Source organism: Leguminivora glycinivorella, chromosome 10, assembly GCF_023078275.1.
Source record: "Leguminivora glycinivorella isolate SPB_JAAS2020 chromosome 10, LegGlyc_1.1, whole genome shotgun sequence".
Taxonomy (NCBI): Eukaryota; Metazoa; Arthropoda; class Insecta; order Lepidoptera; family Tortricidae; genus Leguminivora; species Leguminivora glycinivorella.
In genome coordinates this window covers 5,158,686-5,183,087 of record NC_062980.1, presented here as the reverse complement: position 1 = coordinate 5,183,087, position 24,402 = coordinate 5,158,686, and the positions used below count along the sequence as shown (strand labels likewise).

Genomic DNA, 24,402 nt, shown 5'->3' with positions numbered 1-24,402 from the left:
ACTGTCTATGATACGTAATCTATGGTCTACTACTCTATTTGTAGATAAGGATCCTGCTACACGGCCGGCAACCAAACTATAGACGGTCAACCAAAATTTTAGCACAAAAAAGGCGGCTAATTAAAAAAATTAGGGTTCACTTCACCGGCCAATTGTCTTCATAAAGCGCGTGCCTTTCTAATCTTTGTCGTTAGTAGAATCATATCATCAACAAGCCATAACTCTTAAAAATCAAATTAAATTAGAATTTCGCTCCTCTTTACTGCAATCATGCAATGCTAACATACTTTCCACTATTTGGCAATAGGCTCTTTAAATTATAAATACATGCATTTTCTATACAATTAATCAAGTTTTATAAAAATGATTAAAATCTGATGTGTACCTGGTTGCCCAAATCTCGTGAAGTATGCCCTTTAGAGCTGTTTAAGCTACACTTAAAAACGGTGGCTTGATTGACATTAGTGGTAATATTGACACATGTCACTGTCACAGGAGGATTTAATTTATTTTATGGCAACACAGTCTTTTCTTGTCGACGAGTTATAGGAATGTGAGTTTCGTAAATTTACAAGAGAAATATCTATTTAAATCTGTGTTAAAAGGAAAGATTTGAAGCAAATTTCTTCACGAATATTAAGTGTGTGCTTCATACTGTGCGTTACCGTTAAGATTTTTAATATTAGTTGAGATTTTTCACTTAAATTTATCAGTTCAAGTCGAAGTTGTACGGCACTGTTGATAGTGGTTATTGTGGTGTTTCTCAACATAATTATAATCAAAATACTCCTTAACACAGTTAGATAATTTTAAAACGATACGCTCGAATGAATTGCATACTTTAATAGTTGTGAGTCAGTTTTAGTGAATCAAAATACGATTTTAGAGGTTAGTTTTGTTTCGCAGATCCATCCAAGATGGGTAAGATCATGAAACCCGGTAAGGTGGTGCTGGTCCTCAGCGGCCGGTATGCGGGCCGCAAGGCCATCGTCGTTAAAAACTACGACGAGGGCACGTCGGACAAACCCTATGGCCACGCTTTTGTCGCCGGCATCGACAGGTACCCAAGGAAAGTCCACAAGAGGATGGGCAAAAACAAAATCCACAAGCGCTCCAAAGTCAAGCCCTTCGTTAAGGTAAGAATCTTTGTATTTGTAACATAACCTAAAAGTTTGTTTTGATAGTGATATAGCTGCATGTTATCTTTGAAATGTCAAGTTCAGAATTCAGAACTTCAAATGTTCATTGCATTTTAAGAGGTCTTGGAAGTAATTTTACATGTAGATGATTACATTAGTAAAATTAACGTGATAAGCTTACTTTGATACTGAGTAGTTTTGTAAAACTATCAGTTGGCTGACTAAATACTAGTGACTGAGTGAAAAGTGAGTAAAAAGTGATTTGTTTTACAATTGCATTGATAAATCTGCATTATCCATTAACAAGACAATGTTTTGTTTTACTGTGTTATCTATATAAGCATTTCATTCCAAACTGATGAATATCTTTTACCTTCTGTATGAAATACCAATCAATATTATATTGTTCTCTTGAGATACTTTAATTTGACTTTATCAGTATGTGCGAAGATGGTGGCTAGAGACTCTTTCTTTCTGTTGGGTCTGATGTTAACTCCTCTTATACTTTATTATCGCATATTCTGACTAGTTGACTACACACTGGATGAATACCATACTAGCGATTAGACAACATATTGGTGTTGAAAAAGAATCATAATCTTTGGGAGGGTTAACCCTGAATAGATACTATAGATAGCCAAGAGCAAAACTAAGTTGCATAGATTTTTGTGAACATGTTAAGAAGATCTGAAATAGATACCATACACTAAAGAAAAAGCGATCAAGCCCACTGGTGGCGAAGCCTGGAATCAAACCCGGGTCTTGAGCTATTGCGGCTGATGTGCTAAATCAGTTCACCATCCCAACCGCCATTAGTGTATGGTATCTATTTCAGTTTATAATTTATATATAATAGTGTAACTACTAAAAAAACAAATCAAAAAATTACCCTATGTTGATGTTTAGAAAATATTATCAAAATTCTAGTAGCTATTAGGTGCCTGTATAGTGAGTGTGCCCCTTACAAATATTACTGTGTTGCACCAAGTGTTGAGGAACCTGGTGTGTCACTATGCTAGTGGAAGTGCAAAGTGCCCACGCCAATTTTTATGACTTTGAATTTGGAACTTTTATTTCTATATGAGTTCAAATATCACTTTTCACTTGTACAAGTATGTTGGGACTGACAAGGTTATAGACTGTGTCTAAATTGTTGTGAAAATGGTGAAAACCGGCAATGGTGAAAATCATCTCCGGCATTTGAGCTAAGTTCACGAGTGCCCACCAGGTTCTTGGTGTGTTTTCATATACTATTCTCCTTTTTTCCAGGTAGTAAACTACAACCACCTTATGCCCACCCGCTACACAGTAGAGTTCAGCTTCGAGAAGTTCTCCGCTAAGGACCTGAAGGACCCGGCCAAGCGCAAGAAGCTCCGCTTCAACACCAGGGTGCGCTTCGAGGAGAGATACAAGAGCGGGAAGAACAAGTGGTTCTTCCAGAAGCTTAGGTTTTAAGTACAAAATATACATTGCGAGAGTGATGTAACTTGTTGTTTTATTTGGAAAGGAGATGACTATTAGTCAAATGGGGAAACAGGATGGTTGGTATAACATTAGAGAAAGGAAATTTTCCTTAATTATTACAAATATGGTTGATAGGATCACATTATTGATATCTTTGAATCATGATTTGCCTGCTGGTAAATTTTTCAATTAGAATAGCCGGCGCAGCCGAATGGCAATCGTGGACGCTAGACACCGACAGAAATGCAGTCTGTCTCTGTCGCGACAGTACGCAAGAGCGGTAGAGATAGATACCTACGAAATATATTACCGTGAGCGTTTGTGCATTCGGCTACGCACACTACTGTCCTGAGTCGCCGCCTCATTTGACAGTACAGCTTGTTATTACTGATATTAGTCCTTTATAGTTTTTGAAAGAATCAAAGTCATTCTTATAATCATTTTAATTTGCTAATGTAGCTTTATTTGACGTTCATATGCGCATTGTAATATGCCTATACTTGAATAATAAATATTTCATTTTCATTTCATAATAGATTCATATTGGATACAATAGATTCACTATGATTAGATACATGTCATCTAGCATTAATTGATTTACTCCCGTAACGCTCAAGATTCCATAATAATAGAACCATGAGTTGCAAGTGGTGACAACTAAAAAGTAGACACCTTATGCGGGTCCTATCTACATATAGTGCGCATATTGCACAATTAAGTTATGAAGTATGTATATACTGCAAGGGCTACCAGGAAAAATAAAATGAAACAAAATATCAGCTTTATAATAAATTATTTTCTTAAGCATTCTAAATCTGATAATACACATTACAACAGCATTGATAAAATATAATGCGCAGTTAATTCCATAAAGAAACAGTTCATTAACATGTCAATTTAACAAAGAAATCACCGCCAAAAAAAAGAGATATTTAGTGTTCCATGCCTAAAGGGCCCTTATGTTAGATGTACAATAAGGACCTTTCTATCATATTTCGGTTAGAAAAGACTATCATTATCATATCAGCCCTTTATTGTCCACTGCTGAGCATAGGCCTCTCTTCAAGTACGCCACTTGACCCGCAATTTTCCAGATGTCTATTGTTAACATAAAGACCCTTTGGGTATGGGAAGCATATAAATTTTATAGTTAACTACTTCCAAACACACTTTCATACTGATATCCTTATTATAATTAAAGTAAAGTCATACTAAATTTTGCCAAATGAAATACTGAAGCTAAATTCAACTTTATTCCAGTGCATTTAGGTGTATTACAGAAAATGCAATCACAATACAAATGACAGTTTTGAAAAGGATTTTGTTATATTTATGGTAAGTGATATACTTTTCTTTCAATCATTCCTATTATCTAAAGTAAATAAATCAGAATTCTGGTCTGGCCCATGGCACCATTGTAAATAAATGCGTCGGCAGACAAATATACTTATTTAGGATGTAATGAAACTAATAAAATACAGTGCAGAAATATGGTAACACCCGACTTATGCAAATTTACAATGAGCAACATTGTTTATAAATTTAAATCTTTAATAGTAAATTTAATTCAGATGTCCTATAATAGTATCATCTAAACAGGTTACATTTTGAGTTAAACCTTTTAGTATACCGCCATATCTCGTTTCATTAAAGCTGGCACTAATATAATGATAGAAACTTTTGATTGTGAACCACACACAGTTACATATTACTTGACACTGACATTTGCCCAAGCCTGTGGTTAGCTGTAGCTTCCTGTATGTATCTCGAATAGGTATGTATAGAACCTCGTCAGTACGAATACTGGCGTATTAGTGCAAGAAAGATGTACAATCAAGTGCAAACATATGTATCGAAAAAACCGGCCAAGAGCGTGTCGGGCCACGCTCAGTGTAGGGTTCCGTAGTTTTCCGTATTTTTCTCAAAAACTACTGAACCTATCAAGTTCAAACAATTTTCCTAGAAAGTCTTTATAAAGTTCTACTTTTGTGATTTTTTTCATATTTTTTAAATATGTGGTTCAAAAGTTAGAGGGGGGGGGGGACGCACTTTTTTTCCTTTAGGAGCGATTATTTCCGAATACATTAATATTATCAAAAAACAATCTTAGTAAACCCTTATTCATTTTTAAATACCTATCCAACAATATATCACACGTTGGGGTTCGAATAAAAAAAATATCAGCCCCCACTTTACATGTATGGGGGGTTGCCTAATAAAACATTTTTTTCCATTTTTTATTTTTGCACTTTGTCAGCGTAATTGATATACATATTGGTACCAAATTTCAGCTTTCTAGTGTTAACGGTTGCTGAGATTATCCGCGGACGGACGGACGGACGGACAGACAGACATGGCGAAACTATAAGGGTTCCTAGTTGACTACGGAACCCTAAAAATCGTCTCATAAATATGGTACTACGCTCTTATTACACCGGTGACCGGACTAAGATGATATAGGACATATTTTTGAGTAAGATGTGTACACTCATATTTTTACACTTGACTGTACGTTAGCCAATATGTAAGTACCATTGTCGTGGTAAGACTATATTCATTGACTACATAAATTTAAATAATAGTTGCCATTGTAACCTCGCGGCCGCCTCATCACGCGGCGAGTTTGCCGATGCGGTCGTCCAGTTTCTTGATCTCCTTCTGAAGGCTGTCGATGTTGTGTGCAAACACCTATAAATATAATTATGTTTCAGTACACTAAAGATTCAACAGTTAGTTGTGTTCACAAACAACACAATTTACAAACCATCAAATGGATGGAAATTAAACTCAAAACGTATTTCTAAACTATCAGTGGAGCGGCAGCTGACGCTCACAAAGCTTCATTATACATCGAACACTGGCTACTGAGTGTGTTAACTATAGTTCATGAAATGGGTAGTTCTCTGTGAATATGTTGGCGGTCGCGTCTAAGAAGTCTTAATTGCCAGAACTAGTTTTTAGAAAAACCCTTGACTCTATTAGTATCTTATACAGCTTGACAAAATAGAATAGAATTTGTGTTTTTTTTTATCATAGCAACACTCACTTTTCTCAAACGAAAGTGACTCAATGACGGTTGCGCATCTCTTGTTTGCTACTCTTTTTTGTCAGGCTGTAATGAGGAGGCACACTCAAAGGTTATGACAGATGGCGCCACCCTTTTAGTCCCTTGCACTTGAATTTCAAAAATAAAGAATTTCATACGTGAGATCGAGAAGATAATATGTTTTTCTCACTTTCTTACATATGAATGACAGTGACATGCCTAGACACTTGCACAGGCGCCGCCTGGCGGGATAAAATGTCAGTGTGCCTCCTCATTATAAGTCTACCATACTTCTAGCTCAACTCCATAAAGCTATTGTATGCATTTTCAAAGTAACCTTACCTCTTGCACGCCTTGTAATAGCTCCTTGTTGTTTTTGACGCCCGACGCGATGGTGCTCTGTAGCGTTTCTAGCTCCGTTAGGGATTTGCCGAAATTGCTCGCTGAAAAAAAAAATTTGGTAAATTTAATACACAATTCGACATAGGTACTCCTACGATAGTGGAGTAAAAGTAAGGTACCCTGGACATAATTCAATAACTCGTCCTTTTTGATATTTTATTGGGTATTATTATTAAGCATCAAATAGTAATTATGTACATAGATAAAAAAAAAGACGATCGTATTCATATCTTATAAAAATCATGAGATAAAGTACATTATCCCACTTTTCGCTAACAGCAAAATAGTTAACCGAAAACTTTGTTAGATTAACTTTGTGGTGCACTCAGATGCGATCAGTTATTAGCGATATTACACAGAAAATAAATCTGATTGTGTACTTTTTTTTACCGTTTTCATTTAATGTGAATATCTAGGTAGGTAAAAATGGTGACCATGATATATATATCAATTTGCATTGTATTAAGTATATATAGACATTTAACACCGATCTTAAACATATATTTTTAACGCTTAAATAAACATGAATTTCTCAGTAGGTATAAATTGTAACTGAGATTTTTTTGCTTAAGACCAGGTTTTTGTGTACTATAATCATGATTTTATCAAAATTAATACTGTGAAGGTCGCGCTTAAGAAACTGTAAATGTCAGTAATTTAAAAGGGTGCAAAGTTGTCGTAGAGCGGCTGTCGCGGGGCGGGGGAGCGCGCGGGGCGCGGGCCTGGGAGAGCGCGCCGCGCACCGGCCGCGTCACCGCGGCGGATCGGTTAATAGGTTAGGGACGTAAGGTACCGGCCACACCAGAGCGTCGCGTGTCTCGGGGCGCGGACGGACGTCCGCGCCACGCCACCTGAGTGTAATTCAAAAATCGTCTCCTCAGTACATTTTGTATAGGAAGGACGTAAGACGCGCCCCAGGCGGCGTGGCGCGCGCCGCGCCGCCTGGGACTTGGTGCCAATAGGACCATCTCGGGGTTATACCCGTTCGATTAAAAAAATAATTTGAAAATCGGTCCACGATTCTCGGAGATATCGAGTAACAAAAAAACCGGCCAAGAGCGTGTCGGTCCACGCTCAGTGTAGGGTTCCGTAGTTTATCGTATTTTTCTCAAAACAATTTTCCTAGAAAGTCTTTATAAAGTTCTACTTTTTTGATCTTTTTTCATATTTTTTTAAACATAAGGTTCAAAATATAGAGGGGGGGGACGCACTTTTTTTCCTTTAGGAGCGATTATTTCCGAAAATATTAATATGATCAAAAACCGGCCAAGAGCGTGTCGGGCCACGCTCAGTGTAGGGTTCCGTAGTTTTCAGTATTTTTCTCAAAAACTACTGAACCTATCAAGTTCAAAACAATTTTCCTAGAAAGTCTTTATAAAGTTCTACTTTTGTGATTTTTTTCATATTTTTTAAACATATGGTTCAAAAGTTAGAGGGGGGACGCACTTTTTTTTCTTTAGGAGCGATTATTTCCGAAAATATTAATATTATCAAAAAACGATCTTATCTTAGTAAACCCTTATTCATTTTTAAATACCTATCCAACAATATATCACATGTTGGGGTTAGAATGAAAAAAAATATCAGCCCCCACTTTGCATGTAGGGGGTACCCTAATAAAACATTTTTTTCCATTTTTTATTTTTGCACTTTGTGGGCGTGATTGATATACATATTGGTACTAAATTTCAGCTTTCTAGTGCTAACGGTTACTGAGATTATCCGCGGACGGACGGACGGACGGACGGACGGACGGACGGACAGACAGACATGGCGAAACTATAAGGGTTCCTAGTTGACTACGGAACCCTAAAAACGATCTTAGTAAAAGTAAACCCTTATTCATTTTTAGGGTTCCGTAGTCAACTAGGAACCCTTATAGTTTCGCCATGTCTGTCTGTCCGTCCGTCCGTCCGTCCGTCCGTCCGTCCGTCCGCGGATAATCTCAGTAACCGTTAGCACTAGAAAGCTGAAATTTGGTACCAATATGTATATCAATCACGCCGACAAAGTGCAAAAATAAAAAATGGAAAAAAATGTTTTATTAGGGTACCCCCTACATGTAAAGTGGGGGCTGATATTTTTTTTCATTCCAACCCCAACGTGTGATATATTGTTGGATAGGTATTTAAAAATGAATAAGGGTTTACTAAGATCATTTTTTGATAATATTAATATTTTCGGAAATAATCGCTCCTAAAGGAAAAAAAAGTGCGTCCCCCCCTCTAACTTTTGAACCATATGTTTAAAAAATATGAAAAAAATCACAAAAGTAGAACTTTATAAAGACTTTCTAGGAAAATTGTTTTGAACTTGATAGGTTCCGTAATTTTTGAGAAAAATACGGACAACTACGGAACCCTACACTGAGCGTGGCCCGTCACGCTCTTGGCCGGTTTTTTTTAAATACCTATCCAACAATATATCATACGTTGGGGTTGGAATGAAAAAAAAAATCAGCCCCCACTTTACATGTAGGGGGTACCCTAATAAAACATTTTTTTCCATTTTTTATTTTTGCACTTTGTTGGCGTGATTGATACATTGGTACCAAATTTCAGCTTTCTAGTGCTTACGGTTACTGAGATTATCCGCGGACGGACGGACAGACAGACAGACAGGGGGAAACTATAAGGATTCCTAGTTGACTACGGAACCCTAAAAAACATTCAGTCGAATTGAGAACCTCCTACTTTTTTTGAAGTCGGTTAAAAAAACAACCTTTATTGCCGGCCGGCAAACGGCTAACCGATTGAAACAGAAACATAAATGAAAAGAGAGGGCGAACGGCGACACCTGTGTGTCGGCGATTTCAAAGGTAAGCGCAGCCCAGGTGCGGTCGAGTTCAACGCGCGCAGCGATGTAGACGCGTTATGAGTAATTAAATAAATTGCGAATTTAGCGCGGCTCGGCCGCGTTGGCGATTGACACGATGGATTTCTCCAAACCGAGTCAACCCATTGTGAACGAGTTCCTCGCCTTTCTGCAGCTAAAACACAAGCTGTTGCGGGAAGGAAAGATGGATGCGGCTGCTGCTATGCAGATAAGTTCTCGTGCGTCGAGTTTTACCATCGAGGACATCTGCCAAGCGAAGCAAGTGCTGTGCCAGTCCCTGGGGATCGTCGGCACATATGTACCTCACCGGAGAGGTGATGAAACCGGGGAGAAGACCCTTCAAGATATTAAGAAGATCCTGAAGGAGAATGAAGACCGGATTCCGGAGTTTTTAGCGACGGATACCATCCTGACGTCGCGTGAGCCGGATCAAGTCGACGTTCGCTGCTTGGAAAAGGAAATCGTGGCCCTTAAATCAAGTTTAGCGGAAGTTAAAATTAAGTTTGAAGCGAGCCTAACAACAATAGCCGAATTACGGAACGAAATCGCTACTTTGCGGAATGCCCCAATTCGGACGGCTGATTCAAATATTAATATGGACATAAATCGGCCTGACACAAGTGTTCGGTCGGTCAGTTTGCGCAATGCTGACACGGTAAAAAGTGCAGCACGTGTCGCCGCTCCGCGCGCGCCCCCCCTGCGCGCGCGACCGCCCCCGGTAAACTCTACACTACGTCAGCGTGCTTATGCTGATGTTGTGGGTCAGCCTCGAACAGCTGACCGGGTCAAGGCACCTACTAAGGTGCGTGATGAACGGGCCCCACTCAAGAAGTCCTCCAGCGTCAGTGTGGATAAGGAGGGATTCACACTGGTGGAAAGAAAAAACAAGACACGTAGGGCGCCTCGAAAGACTGTGTGTGGCACTGCAGAGCCGGTTAATTCTGGTCTACGGGTCGCAACACCCAGTAGGGCGCTGTATGTGTCCCGCCTGCACTACTCCGCCGTGGCAGACGAGGTGGTGGACTACGTTCGCCGGAAGACTGGCTACACGCTGAGGGTGCAACAGCTGCAGTCGCGTCACTACGTGCACTTCAGCTCGTTCGTTGTGCGCGTGCCGCGGCCGCTGCAGGACACCATCGCGAGCGCAGACTTCTGGCCGAAAGGTGTGGTTTTTCGGCGGTTCCGGGGCAACCTGCCGAATCCTACACCGGGGCAAACGACGCAACGGAGCCACGCTGTTACGTCATCGCCCAAATCAATTGTTTAGTTGTAAACTTTTATTGTTTGTTTTTCTTTATGTTCTTATTTACTTACTATTTTTTTTTATTATTTAAGTTTCATGACGCATTGGATTTATCTGTAATGTCATTGAAATATGTTTTTTTTGTTGCTGAAAAATAAAAAAAGGCCTTGTAAATAAATAAAATAAATTAATCATTTTTGGCACTTTGTCTTGCCAGCTGTGTTGTTGACTGTACACGATCTGAAAAGGAGCCGAACGGTTATTATAATTACGCGGCGACTTGCGTAGTCGGCGGCCGCGCGATACATAGTGCTGTCTCTGTTCAGGCCCCGTAGCCGAATGCCATTTCTCCGACGCGAAACGAAAACGAAACGCAGTCTGGCTCTGTCGCGCCAATACGCAAGAGCGATAGAGATAGATATCTACTAGCGTTTCGTTTCGTGAGCGTTTGTGCCATTCGGCTACGCACCCTGTTCTCACTACCACGAATTTGAAGAACAATATTGCTGTCTCTCTCAATCTTTAGGCGTCATTCATATATTACGTCATACTAAATGTGACAATCCATGTTAAAGGATTAAAAAAGCGTGACATTGGGGGGTCCAAATAGTAGTCCATAAACCACGTCTTTGACCAACGTGAGTGATATCTCTGTCACTCTTTACGTCTTTACTAACAGAAATTTAAATAACAATAGTGCTATCTCTGTCACTCTTTACTAACAGAAATTTAAATAACAAAAATGCTATCTCTGTCACTCTTTACTACCAGGAACTTAAATTATTATAGTACTATCTCTATTCTCTGTCACTCTTTACTATCAGGAACTTAAATTGTTATAGTGCTATCTCTGTCACTCTTTACTACCAGGACCTTAAATTATTATAGTGCTATCTCTGTCACTCTTTACTGTGTGCGGGAAGTGCACATACCACGAGTTTGACTAACATGAGTGCTATCTCTATCACTCTTTACTACCAGGAACTTTAATTATGATAGTGCTATCTCTGTCACTCTTTACTACCAGGAACATAAATTTTATTATTACAGTGCTATCTCTGTCACTCTTTACTACCAGGAACTTAAATGATTATAGTGCTATCTCTGTCACTCTTTACTGTGTACGGGAAGTGCACATACCACGAGTTTGACTAACATGAGTGCTATCTCTGTCACTCTTTACTACCAGGAACTTAAATGATTATAGTGCTATCTCTGTCACTCTTTACTTCTAGGAACTTAAATATTTTTTTCGGTTTCGGTTTTGGTCTTGGTTTCGGTGTCGGTTTTGGTGTAGGTTTCGGTGTCGGTTTCGGTTTCGATTTCGGTTTTCGTTTCCATTCCCGTTTCGGTTTCCGTTTTCGTTTTCAGTTTTGTTTTTGTTTAAACTAACAGAACTAAAACTAAAACCAAAACCAAACCAGAAACGGGAAACCGAACACGGGAAACCGGATATCGGATACCGTATATCGGATGCTGGTTACCGGTTACTGTCTACCGTTTACCGGATACCGGTTACCGTCTACCGGTTACCGGTCACCGTTTACCGGATACCGGTTAACGGTCATTGGTTACTGGTTACCGGTCACCGAATACCGGAGACACGTCACCAGTTACCGGTTACCGGATACCGGTTACCGGATACCGGATACCGGTTACCGGACACCGGATACCGGTTACCGGATACCGGTTACCGGATACCGGATACCGGTTACCGGATACCGGATACCGGTTACCGGATACCGGTTACCGGATACCGGATACCGGTTACCGGATACCGGATACCGGTTACCGGATACAGGATACTGGATACCGGATACCGGTTACCGGTTACCGGTTACCGGTTACCGGGTACTAGATACCAGAAACCAGGTTTTGATTTCTGGTTTCTCATGTTACAACGTGTATAGATTAGTCGATACCAAGTCGGACACTTCCGATTAGGCGATTTCGGCTCGCATTGTTACGCAGCATTCGAGTGTTGAGTTTCTCACACATGAGGCCCCCTAATAAAATTTGTACCACTCATATTATTGATTTGACTCTCGCAACACAAACACCTCATGCCCACACAAATACACACAAAATAAAATCATTCACAAACTTCAAATCATTCAAAAACTCAACAGTCACACGCGCTCCTCGCGGTCCTCTAAGAACTCCCTCGCGAGAGTCGACACTTCAAAATGAAGCGACATCGCATCGGCTCATCATCCACAAATCCGAAAAGATCCACCGATAAATTTGTACCGGAAAGACCTCACCGCGACAATGTCATATTACCCAAATTACTTCAAAAATCCTCTGAAAGTGAAACAGTTCATTAGGTTTACCGTAAGAGTGAGTGAGACAGACACGCACTGTGCTTCAAATTTGCCTCGCCAAAATACGTTACACACGACTCGAAAGAATACAGTCTTAAGCGCCGCAAGCTTTCATACATATTACGTTGTTGTGATCCAAGCATCTCGTCAAGCTCGATAGGTACTATTATTGAGCTAACGACTTGACCAGTTTAACGTGACCTATCGGACTAATTGATTTGTATGACTTTTGTCACTTGTAATAAGGGAGCTCTCTTATACTGGACGGTGAAATATTTGTTATCGAAGCGTTTTGAAAACGCGGCGCCCTTGATATGAAACACGTGTTGACGACTCGCCGCCCGTTCCCGCTACTACTATACTAGCTATACCTACTCTGTGCACGACCTTATTCTGCAGGTAATAACGTTCATATTAAAGCGCAAGTAAGAAAAATATCAATTAAGTAATGAATCTTACATATTTGTTGTTTAATTGATTTCGTATAGTACTAAGAATATATTAACGGCAAAATTTACCATCTTTCAATTTAGTTAGGTATTTTTCCTTTCCTAAAATTATCAATATTTAAGATTTTGAACAAGCGCCAAAAGTATTGGTATAAGTTTTAATAATTTATCAACACACGTAATATTATATTCATAATAAATTGCAGGATTACGGTTAACAATATTTTCTAGTGAAATACGCCTGAAAATGTGTAACTTACTAAACCTTCTTTATAAATGATAGTTCTGTATGAATTATTTATAAAAATTAGATGTTTTTATATGAAATGCAGGTGTCACAACATAATACAAGCACTTTTTCCGGATTACATTTAATACTTTAGTTATAAAATCAAAAAATATTCAAAGTTCGTTTTTATTTTTTTTTAAATTGAATCAGAACCCTAATTTGATTAATAATTTGTATTTTAACTATCACTAATGATACTTTATACGACAGAAAAAGAAAATTACGGTTATCGAATTATGTCCAGGTCAAGCTATTTTTCCTGGTCTACGACCAAAGTAAAGTGAATGAAAGAATTATTGATTTTAAATGAAATCTAAAGTGAGATTGAGAAACAAGGCGGAAATATGGTTTACGGTTTTGGCCGTAGGATTGTCTTGTAAAACAGTTTCCCATTGAATTAATGAATGATTTATTTACAAGAACGGTATACATATAAGACACATACAGCGCATGCACTTGTATACTATATTCTGCCATATGGCAAGTGAAATTCGAGGGTTCGTATACATGTGAAAACAAAGGCCTAAACATACTTTCGTGCACAAACACTTATTCAAAATAGATTAATGAGTTTATATTAGGCTTAACATATCAATATCTGGGCAACCGAGCTTCGCTCGGTTCTGTTTCGTATCCTTGACATGTGTCGCCATCTAGTTCAAAATAGTACCTACATCGAGCGAAAGAATTCTCAGCCTTAACAACACAACTACTCCACACGAGATGGCGCGCATTTCGCCACAAAAACTCAAATAGTGTATTTTCTATTCGTTTTAGCCTTGACCTGTGTCGCCATCTAGTGTTTGCAATAAATAGTACTTACATCGACCGAAAGAATTCTGTCTTAACAGTACAACTACTGCACACGAGATGGCGCGCGAAGAAAAACGCATGAAAACTCGAAAATTCGCGTTTTCCGGGACCTAAGGATAAGTTAGACCGATTTTTCACCCCCAAAAACCCCCACATAACAAATTTCTGCGAAATCGTTAGAGCGGTTTCCGAGATCGTCAGTGTAAATAAATAAATATATAAATAAATAAATAAATATACAAGAATTGCTCGTTTAAAAGTATAAGATTTATACCAACAGTGAATATTTGACCTAAGTATTCAACAGATCTAGTTCCAGCAAGCCCACCTTGATTGTGAAGAGATTCGAGCGCTTCCATTCTCTCCAGGATCTCTGAATGTGATATTCCGTCGATCTGCTGCACTAATTTGTATAACTCGTTGATCTGAAAATGAAAACACAATTTTTGATGCAACTATGGGAACAAATTTTTTTAAGTAGTCACACTACTATATATAAATTAAAAATCGAAATAAGATGTCATATAATATTAAAGAAAAAATGACGAGCACCACCAGTGGCGAAGGCCGGATTCGAACCGGCGTCTTTAGCAATCCGGGCTAACGCCATGAACCCCTAGGCCACCTCGCTAGCGAGCTCGTGGCGAGGTGGCCTAGGGATTTTTTTACAATTTTTGATATTGTTTGAAAAAAAAAAAAAAAACTAAACTAGAAACTTAATTTTGTCGTGTTTTAATTTTGGTTTCGAATCATAAGGATTTAAGGAGGCTTAATACAGGGTGGAATTTTTATAATTGGCAATATTTTCTGGACAACATTAAATATTTCGTTCAAATTTAATCCCTTTCACTCCGTCTCAAAAAGTTTCTTAGTCTTTTTCCGCTGGCGCTAGCTTCGCGGCTTGTGGCCCTACACTATACCACAGTATAATAAAGAGTACTATCGTACAGTATGGCCACTTCCGCTCCCCGCTAAAAGCGCCGCCCACCCCCTCTCGGTTACCTCACAGTTACCGCCTGTCAAAAACACGGACAGTCAACCTGTCATATCTCACTCATACAAGCATGGTACGCGTTCACCTACACGAGCTTAGAATGTGTGCTAGGAATGCGCCTCTTTCATATATTTGATCGCCAGCGTCCGAGATGTGACTATAGTATACTTCACCTTGGCGTCGAGCTCGGGGTCAGCGACGCGGGCGGCGCGTATGGCGTCGACGTTGGCGAGCAGTGACGCGGCGCGCGCGTCCGCCGCCGCCAGCTCCGCGGGCCGCAGCAGGGAGGTCTGCGCCGCTAACGTGGCGGCCGCACCGCACAGCGTCGCCTGTCAAACACAACCAACTTATATACCTACTGAAATAGATTTTATTAAGAGGATACGGTAGCGAAAATGCTAAAATGGAAAGGAGCCCCCCTTTCAACTTGGGAATTTTAGTTAAATATACAAGTGTTATTAGCTAGATTTATCGAAAAAAATTGTCCATTAAGAACAACTCAGTCAAAAGATATTTCAAAAAAATCTTTAAAATCGAGGTTCCCCTCTCGACTCTTTCCTCCTTCAAAACTTAATCAATCGGAACAAAATTTGAGAATCTGAATTAACAATGAAATAATCTATGTCGGACCGTTTAGCTTTTTTGGTTAATTGTTACCAATCTTGAGTATCACACCTTTTTTTGCGCCACAATGAAAAAGGCCGTTTTTGGAAATTTTTGATTGGCTCTAGAGTCTTTAAAAAGAAGAATATCAAAAAAATCAAAATGGTCCGACACAGATACAAATAATAACAATCTGTGTTGAAAAAATCATTGCTCTATCTTCAAAAACCAGGGAGGAAATAGTCGAGAGCGTTTGTATGGAGAATTGACCCCTACCGTATCTTCTTAAAACCATAGAGGAATAAATAAGGGAAGAGTTGTAACTCTATACATCAGTAAAGTAAAGCGGGTTATTCGTAGTGACATCTAGCGACAATCACGCGTCAAATAGCGTAAGTTATCAGTACCACTACTCGATACTAGGTGTCAACAGTGTCTCGTCTGCCAAAAATGTCATATTAGAACAGTTTACAACTTATATCACAAGCATAAGGAATTGAAAACAGAATACTGATTAACTATTGTAATATTAGCTAAAAAATGGTGAGCATTAGACTCTTCGTTCGTCGCGACATCTATTGACTAGTAGTACTGATAATTTACGCTATTTGACGCGTGATTGTCGCTAGATGACACTACAAATAACCCGCATTTACTAAAAACTAAAGAAAAAGTGACCATGTCCTACAGTGGCCGAGCCGTTGTTGTTATGTTCTTTCGCGAGCTCAAGTTTCTAGAGCATTCAGACTGGGGTCGCTCTTAGGCTTACCCATCTGCAAAAAATCCACCAATAGTCACCAAAAAAACCACCAATAGTCACGACGAAGCCACCAAGAAGCAGCTCGAGGACTACAAGGACCAAATCTCAGCCCTAGAGAAGGAACTATAAGAAAGACAAGGAGGCTGTGAAATCGCAGGCTGAAAGTCTGTCAAAGAGTATGACAGGCTCACAGAGGAACACAGCAAACTGCAAAAGAAGCTCACAATTGGTGGTGACAAGAAAGATGAGTATTTCTAAGATCGTTGACTGTTCAAAGTCCATTCTCATTTGATAATCTAGGCAAAACAATCCACCAATAGTCACGTGTGGACTGTGTTCTTACAGAAAATTAAAAAGATTACAAGGATAAGTATATTCTCTGCTTACATACCTCTCCAGTTGCAGCTTGCAGTCTTCGGAAAGCCTCTTCGTCTCTGACGCCCGCTGCTTGCTCCAACTTGTGTAACCTTTAAAATTAAATATAAGCATATTACAGTACATACATTAATTCAAAATGTGCAGGTTTTTGATACTTTAATTCCTATAGGACATTATAACGCGCCATATAATATATATAATATACTAGCTTTTGCCCACGGCTTCGCTCGCGAAAGAAAGAGACAAAAAGTAGCCTATGTCACTCACCATCCCTTCAACTATCTCCGCTTAAAAAATCACGTCAATTCGTCGCTCCGTTTTATCGTGAGAGACGGACAAACAAAAAGAAATGAAATAAAATGAAATGAAATATTTATTTTCCAAGTAGGCATATCACAATGCGCATATGAACATCAAATAAAGCTACGCCGGCACTAACCCTACGCCTCAGCCTCGAGAAGATTTCAGTCCCCCCTCAGTCGGAGGGGGGTATCAACTATGGGACCAGAAGAAACTCGGCGGGCCACTTCTTTTCAAAACATTACATCTTATAATTAACATGCATAAAAACAATATAGGTACAATTTAAAAAGCAAAAGTATTCATAAAAAAAAATATTAACAGACTAGGTACCTACTCTATGGAAATTAATTTCAATAAATTATACAAAGTACAAAGCTACTATGATTAATAGACACACACACTTTCCCATTTACAATATTAGTATGGACACTTATAGGTGTCTAAAGTTGATTTATTTAAAGTAAAGATATAATATCGTTTTTTAACAAGTTCCTAATAAATCAATAATCTTGTGTAATATAGGAATATACCTGTGCTCCAGCTGAGCGATGCGGGTGGTTTGCGCGAGGTTCACTTCTGGTTTCAACTTGAGACTAGCGGTAGCTACACCCGGCTGCTTCTTTTTACCACCTTGAGCTAAATACTCCCTGAAACAACAGTATAATTAGCAATATGGAAATGTGGCATAATTTACCTCTTCTCGCGCCTCAAGCGACGCGCCCCAAGCGACGCGTCATCTGAGGCGCGTCTTAGGGACCGTCCACACTCAAGAGACGCATGTCCGCTGACGCGGAACGGACGTCAGCGCCACGCCGCATGAATGTAATTTAAAAAACGTCTCATCAGTACATTTTGTATAGGAAAGACGTAATAAGACGCGCCCCAAGGCGGCGCAGCGCGCGCCAAGCGACGTCCCTTGCGCGTCCTTCCTATACAAAATGTACTGAGGAGACGTTTTTTAAATTACATTTAGGCGGCGTGGCGCTGACGTCCGATCCGCGTCGACGGACACGTGTCTCTTGAGTGTGGACGGTCCCTAACGTCGTCGTAACGTCCTTCCTATACAAAATGTACTGATGAGACGTTTTTTAAATTACACTCGGGCGGCGTGGCGTTGACTTCCGTTTCGCGTCTTAAGACATGCGTCGCCTGTGTGTAGATAGTCCTAAATGGGCAAAGGTCTTACTTGAGTTTTTCCGCTGTGGGATCAACATGTTCTCCCTCCTCAAGCTTCAGCTCTTCCAGAATCTTCTTTGTGGCGTTTATTTGAGTCGCCAGGCGCGAGTACTCGTCCTGCACAAATATTAATAATATGACGTTAAATTTGTGTTTTTGGGTGAATCAACTTTTTCTTGCCTGCTATTGCCATGGTTACGGTCCCCTGACTCACACTTTTCGGTGAAGGAAAAACATCGTGAGGAAACCGGACGAATTCCAATAAGGTCTAGTTTACCCCTTCGGGTTGGAAGGTCAGATGGCAGTCGCTTTCGTAAAAACTAGTGCCTACGCCAAAACTTGGGATTAGTTTTCAAAGCGGACCCCAGGCTCCCATGAGCCGTGGCAAATGCCGGGATAACGCAAGGAGGATGATGATGAAATTGGCGTTTTTGAGTGAATCAACTTTTTCTTGCCTGCTATTGCCATAGTTACGGTCCCCTGAGTCACGTCAGTTTTAAACAAAATTATGCTACATGGTTTTATACAAAACATGCATTTTTCTGGTGTTAACAAGCCCTTTCCTTAATTTGCCACCTTCAAACATGGACTACATGCATGCTTGCATAATTTCAGTAGCATAATTTTGCATAAAACCAGCGTGACTCAGGGGACCGTTGCCATGGCAATAACAGGCAAGAAAAAGTTGATTCACCCTTTTGATATTTAAATATTAAATTATTGGCATAATGTGAAAGAAATAGAAAATAAGACACATTTTAACATTAACACACTATTAGTCATCTCATATAAATGAATTTATTTCTCATAATATTATGACTATTATTTTAAGTTAGAAACTGTGTTTATACAAGAATTATAATGTAAGCTAGTGGCCAACTTTTTTCAGGGAAAAAATATAAAGAAGTTTAAAGGTGGGCCAAATAACTTTTACTACAATGCTGACCACAACACTATTTTGGACTGGACTGGTGGCGGGCCAGATACAGCTCTTATAAACCCCTTGTATGTGACCTGTCAATTTTGGTCATTGAAATAGTGACCTTGACATTTAAAGCGTTAGATTAAAATTCCCACGCATGGATCCGTGTCTAAGCACAGAATATATAATAGTACAAGTACAGAAGGCTCACTCCTTTGATGTTTACAAAATGCCGCCTTTCTAAATAATTCTTATCTACATTAACAAACGGGCCGCACGCGAGCAGCCGACATTGAATTCTATTGCGCCGCGCGAAGGTCGTCACCACTCAACGGGCCACGAACTCGCGGCCGCGTACATGTACTTGTAGCGCAGCATTAGAATCGCGGAGTGAGCCACCCCTGGTCTAAGCATATGAGGGGTAAAGCGGGCTGTACTTTGCCCACCACTATAAAATAAAAATAAAAAAGCCTTTTATTCTAATTGCAGTTTACATTTTTTTCTACATTATTTTTTTATTTAATTATGCTGGTGCATTAGACCCTTTTTGGGTGAAGGCCTCCTCCATCGATTTCCACATGTCCCTATCTTTGGCAGTTTGGATCCAGTTTGGGCCAACTGATTTTTTAATATCTTCGTCCCATCTTGTGTATGGTCTGCCGCTGCGACGTTTGCCTAGAGGGCCGCACCATCTTGTGACTTCCGCTGTCCATCTGCCATCCGTGAGTCGTGCCACATGACCAGCCCATCTGAATTTCAAGCTTTTTGCGTAGCTTTTTGCCCACCACTAATCTAGCCTAATACCACAGTAGTATGTGCCAAGTAATTTTAGCCTCACCTTCTCGCTCTCCGTAGCCTTATTCTGCTGTTCAGCCACTTGCTCCAGCAGGTCTGAGAACTCGCACCGCAGTCTGTTGTAGCGCTCCAAGACTGTTTCCGGCTCACCCTCGGCTGCCAGCTCATATTCACCAGCCCTAGGAATGCGTACACAGAGATTATACAACCTGCTTTTATTAAATGAAGAAATTAACTTTAAGGGAAGGTTCTTTAGATTAAAAAAGCAAAGCATTTAAAAAAGCTTTAAACAAATGACAAATATATAGTGAAATGGTCTATCGTTTTGTTAATTTACCAAGAAAACACTATTTACCTGTACCCAATCCTGCTTTTTCTGCTCAAGCGGTCAGAGAAATCTACTGCACCAGTCAAAAACTTCCCTTTGAAGTTATTGAAGGAATCCTTCACAGACAAGTGCAGTGTTTCGATAGATTCGTTCTCTTCTTCCTCAAAGGGTTCCGGCTGATCTGCTTCAGGTAAATCACCGGTTTCATACACATCAGGCTGGTCGTAAGCCTGAAAAATTTAACATTTTCCTGTAAGTTTACTCAAATATGACCATGTTTAATCGATATCTTTGGCGGACAATATGAAGCAAAACTTACTATGCCTGGTAAATTTTCGTATTTTGGGTCTGCCATTTTTAGTGATCAGTAAATATATTCGTAGCTCTCTTAAATTATGATAAATTTTAAATACACAAATTCGGGCAAAAGTGACGTCAGTGGTTTTCGTCCTTTGTCAAATTTGACAATGTCGTTTCGTTCCTTGCAGGTTGCGATTAAAAAAGATAAACGACAATCATACTTTTCTAGAAATCATTACAAAAATTACGTGTAACGGAGTGTGAAGTTACGTTCTGAAACCATTTTTATTTCAAAAACAGTATTGCCAATACAGCAAATAGTACACGTCACGTCATCAAAACGTAGCAAAAACGTAGTGATTATATTCTCTTTGCACGTCATTATCGTCTTTGACTTTGGAGTTGGTGATTCACCGCTATTTCTTACCTTTTGCGATTTCGTAAATATTCCATCATTCTGTGTTTTCTATCCGTAGTTGGACCACTAAAATCCAGTGCTAAATAATACGCATTCACCATGAGTCTACAGTGGACCATCATCGCGACGTTTTTGTACGCCGAAATAGGCATCGTCTGCTTGCTTGCTTTGCCGATCGCAAGTCCCTCCAAATGGCAAAAGTTGTTCAGGTCAAAATTCCTGGCTTACATAAGCGGACAAGCGTCTGTGTACTTCCTGATCCTTATCGGAGTTCTGGTACTATGCTTGCTGGACGCCATTCGGGAGATGCAGAAGTATTCGAACATCGAGGCGACGGATCACCAGCACCTGGACGCTGAGATGCAGGGTAACATGCGTCTGTTCCGCGCTCAGAGAAACTTCTACATCTCCGGTTTCGCGCTGTTTCTGCTGGTCGTGATTCGCCGGTTGGTGCAGTTGATTTCGGAGCTGGCGACTCTTCTGGCGCAGTCTGAGGCAAATTTCCGGCAGGCGCAGAGCGCGTCCGTGGCCGCGAGGTCGCTGTTGGCCCAGGCGGGAGCCGGCGACGAGGCCACCAAGAAGCAGCTCGAGGACTACAAGGACCAAATCTCAGCTCTAGAGAAGGAACTATCCAAGGAAAAGAAAGACAAGGAGGCTGTGAAATCGCAGGCTGAAAGTCTGTCAAAAGAGTATGACAGGCTCACAGAGGAACACAGCAAACTGCAAAAGAAGCTCACAATTGGTGGTGACAAGAAAGATGAGTAATTCTAAGATTGTAGACTTTTCAAAGTCCATTCTCATTTGCTAATCTAGGTAGTGTGAAAGATAATTGATTGTGGCTTGCTTCAACTTTCCAATGAGATATGAAACAACAAATATATCATTGATTTGTGAACCTCGAGTCCTTGAGGTTTACTAGTTATTGGAAAAAACATACTTCAAGGTTATGTTTTGAAAGTTAGCACACAGTTAAAGTTGGTAAACATTCTTCCAGCATTCTAATATCTTAACTTATAGCATTTCATTGGTCATGGTAGTAACAAATTCTCTGTGATTTTCCTGAGAAGGGCTAGTAGAGCCTTTTGGAATAAAATATTCTCTAAACTTATTCCAAATGCATTACTATAATATTAACAAATTTCTTCATGGTATGATGCACATATTGCATTTTTGCGAGAACAAATTTAATAAGCATTACTATAAATATTTAAAAAATCACTTATTTTTACTGTAAAATAATTTTCTATCAAAAGTGCCTATGTATCACTCTGTTCTGAGTTTCTGAAGACATGTTTAGTATGCTTGTTTTAATTTACGTATTTTAGTTACTTGTAGTTATGTTTTATGTTTGCAATATATATTTCTACTGTTTCTATTGTTTTATGTGTAAAACAGCTTAGAAAATATACTGAAATCTTTAATTTTTTATAGTAACATCCCAAGTCATGTATAAATTCAGATTTCAATGACACATTTATATTTTTAGTGGCCAAAAGGCTTAATATTTCCATCAGAGATGTGCAAGGAAGTGTAGCGAAGAATGTAAGACACATCTAACACAACACAACACATCTAACACAACCCTTTTTGCATCCTTGCTCTTCTTTGGTGGAAACACAGCTTAACCCTTGGACATTATCATATATGAGAATTGTAAGGGTGCAAATTGTTTGCAAGTAGTCAAGTAACAAATAAGTTGTCAAAAGAAAACTAAAAACTATAGTTATATACAGTCAGCAGCAGAAGTTCCGTAGCAGGCAAGGTGTTCAAAATGAACTTGACACGATCTTATTTTTAAGACAATAAGAACGTGTTAGGATCATTGTGAACACCTTGCCTGTTACGTAACTTCTGCTGCTGACTGTACCAAATGTGCCAGATTATTCCATTAAACATATTTTGGGGATTTCTCTAATTGAGTCAATACTTCGTTTTAAGGGTTATTTATTCAAATCTTCATACCTACTATGCAGCAACCAATAACTTTTAAGAGCCAAGAAAATAGGTCACTTATTGTATACTTATTAAAATGTCTACAATCATGACTATTTTTTTTGCTCTTTTGTTGTAATATTTACATATTACTACTGCTCAAAATAATAACATGGTCAAAGCAACTAAACTGACCTGCCAGCCTAGCCGAGGTGACGATCGTTGACGCTACGTGGTGATCGTAACGCAGTCGCTCTGTCGCTTCACTAATATGAGCGATAGGCAGCGCTAGCGACTTACGAAGCGAAGTCGATTGTGACGTTGGCTATACTCTGTACATTTAGGCATTTAAGAGAATGTAAACAAATAACTATTTACATTTTCGGGTAGTTACAACTCTTATACGTTAAGCTAGGAACATACTACGCGGACGTCCGCGGTCGCGAGACCGCGACCGATCAGTGTGCACGGTCTTCGGGACGTGGCTTCGGCTGACCAAAACATCCAGCGAGCTAGATTTCGATCGGACGCCCGTGCGGTCAAGGCCACGTCCACGACCGAAGAGCGATAGTTTGCACGGTTGTGTATATTCGTTGTCTAGATCCGCGTCCGCGGTCGCGCGACGGCGGACGTCCGCGTAGTATGTAAAGTATGTTCCTAGCTTTAACCAGCCAAATACAAAATCACGCGACCCGCCGTTTATTTGGTCTTATAATGTTTTCACTTATCCGCAAGTGGCTTAAGGAGCGTTTTGGGGTTAGATTTTGTTTACATTTTTCAAAATGCCTAAAGATACAGGATATAGGTACCCTGTTGATGTAGATAGCTTAGTAGGTTTGGTCCAAGGGATAGGAGTAGCATTTTGTAAGGGATTGTTTTTACTAAGTTTCTCTAACAGCTTTTCTTTGGTGTGTTGTTTTTGGTTATTATAATAAAATATTTTTTACTATACACTTTTTTTTATTTATAAACTTATTAAAGTTATTAATGTTGCACGCTCAATAAGTGACCCTGTTTAATCACTTTCGTGACCATTTTAGTGTGTTTAATCCAAGGATGATTTATATAGGATTGACAATCTTCATTCATACCTACTAAGAATCGTACCTCAATTTTTTAGTGCCACCTATTAAATACCATCATAACCTCCTAAGGCCCAAGGCGAAATTCGGCTCTTAGTCATTGCGGACCACGGTCCTACCAATTACTCGTTCAGGCACAAACATTAGGAATACATTTTTTAAATGTTATTGTACTTGTATGCCGCCAACAGCTTTGGGGCATATTTATTATCAGTTTATGAAGCCTTTTAGGATAATTTGATTTTATTATTTATAATATGAGTAAATATATTATTAAATTTTCAGGCTGCGAAACAGCGCCATCTAGTTTTAAGCCTAATAGTACACTTTTTTGTATGTTTTGGTCAGTCCCGGTATATTATATTGTCCTTGGTTTAAACCTAGGAAATGGAGTTTTAAAAGTTTAT

At 39.5% G+C, this 24,402-nt stretch overlaps 3 protein-coding genes across 3 annotated transcripts; 2 read left to right on the top strand and 1 right to left on the bottom strand.

Annotated features, from left to right (window-relative positions):
- The first annotated feature begins 498 nt into the window (after positions 1 to 498).
- On the top strand, positions 499 to 2,625 carry LOC125230553 (60S ribosomal protein L27). The gene is made up of 3 exons (XM_048135737.1): positions 499 to 553; positions 907 to 1,136; positions 2,409 to 2,625. Exons 2-3 carry the CDS (start codon positions 918 to 920, stop codon positions 2,592 to 2,594), a joined length of 405 nt encoding a protein of 134 aa, XP_047991694.1. The 5' UTR covers positions 499 to 553; positions 907 to 917; the 3' UTR covers positions 2,595 to 2,625.
- A 2,383-nt stretch (positions 2,626 to 5,008) lies between these two features.
- Positions 5,009 to 20,730, bottom strand: LOC125230259 (dynactin subunit 2). Its single transcript, XM_048135367.1, has 10 exons — positions 20,583 to 20,730; positions 20,291 to 20,493; positions 19,979 to 20,114; positions 18,229 to 18,335; positions 17,573 to 17,689; positions 16,753 to 16,828; positions 15,172 to 15,327; positions 14,333 to 14,429; positions 5,992 to 6,092; positions 5,009 to 5,291 (listed from the first exon to the last, which is right to left on the bottom strand). Exons 1-10 carry the CDS (start codon positions 20,616 to 20,618, stop codon positions 5,214 to 5,216), a joined length of 1,107 nt encoding a protein of 368 aa, XP_047991324.1. The 5' UTR covers positions 20,619 to 20,730; the 3' UTR covers positions 5,009 to 5,213.
- Positions 20,731 to 20,939: 209 nt separating this feature from the next.
- On the top strand, positions 20,940 to 22,352 carry LOC125230552 (B-cell receptor-associated protein 31). The gene has a single exon (XM_048135736.1). It carries the CDS (start codon positions 21,081 to 21,083, stop codon positions 21,744 to 21,746), a length of 666 nt encoding a protein of 221 aa, XP_047991693.1. The 5' UTR covers positions 20,940 to 21,080; the 3' UTR covers positions 21,747 to 22,352.
- The last annotated feature ends 2,050 nt before the right edge of the window (positions 22,353 to 24,402 follow it).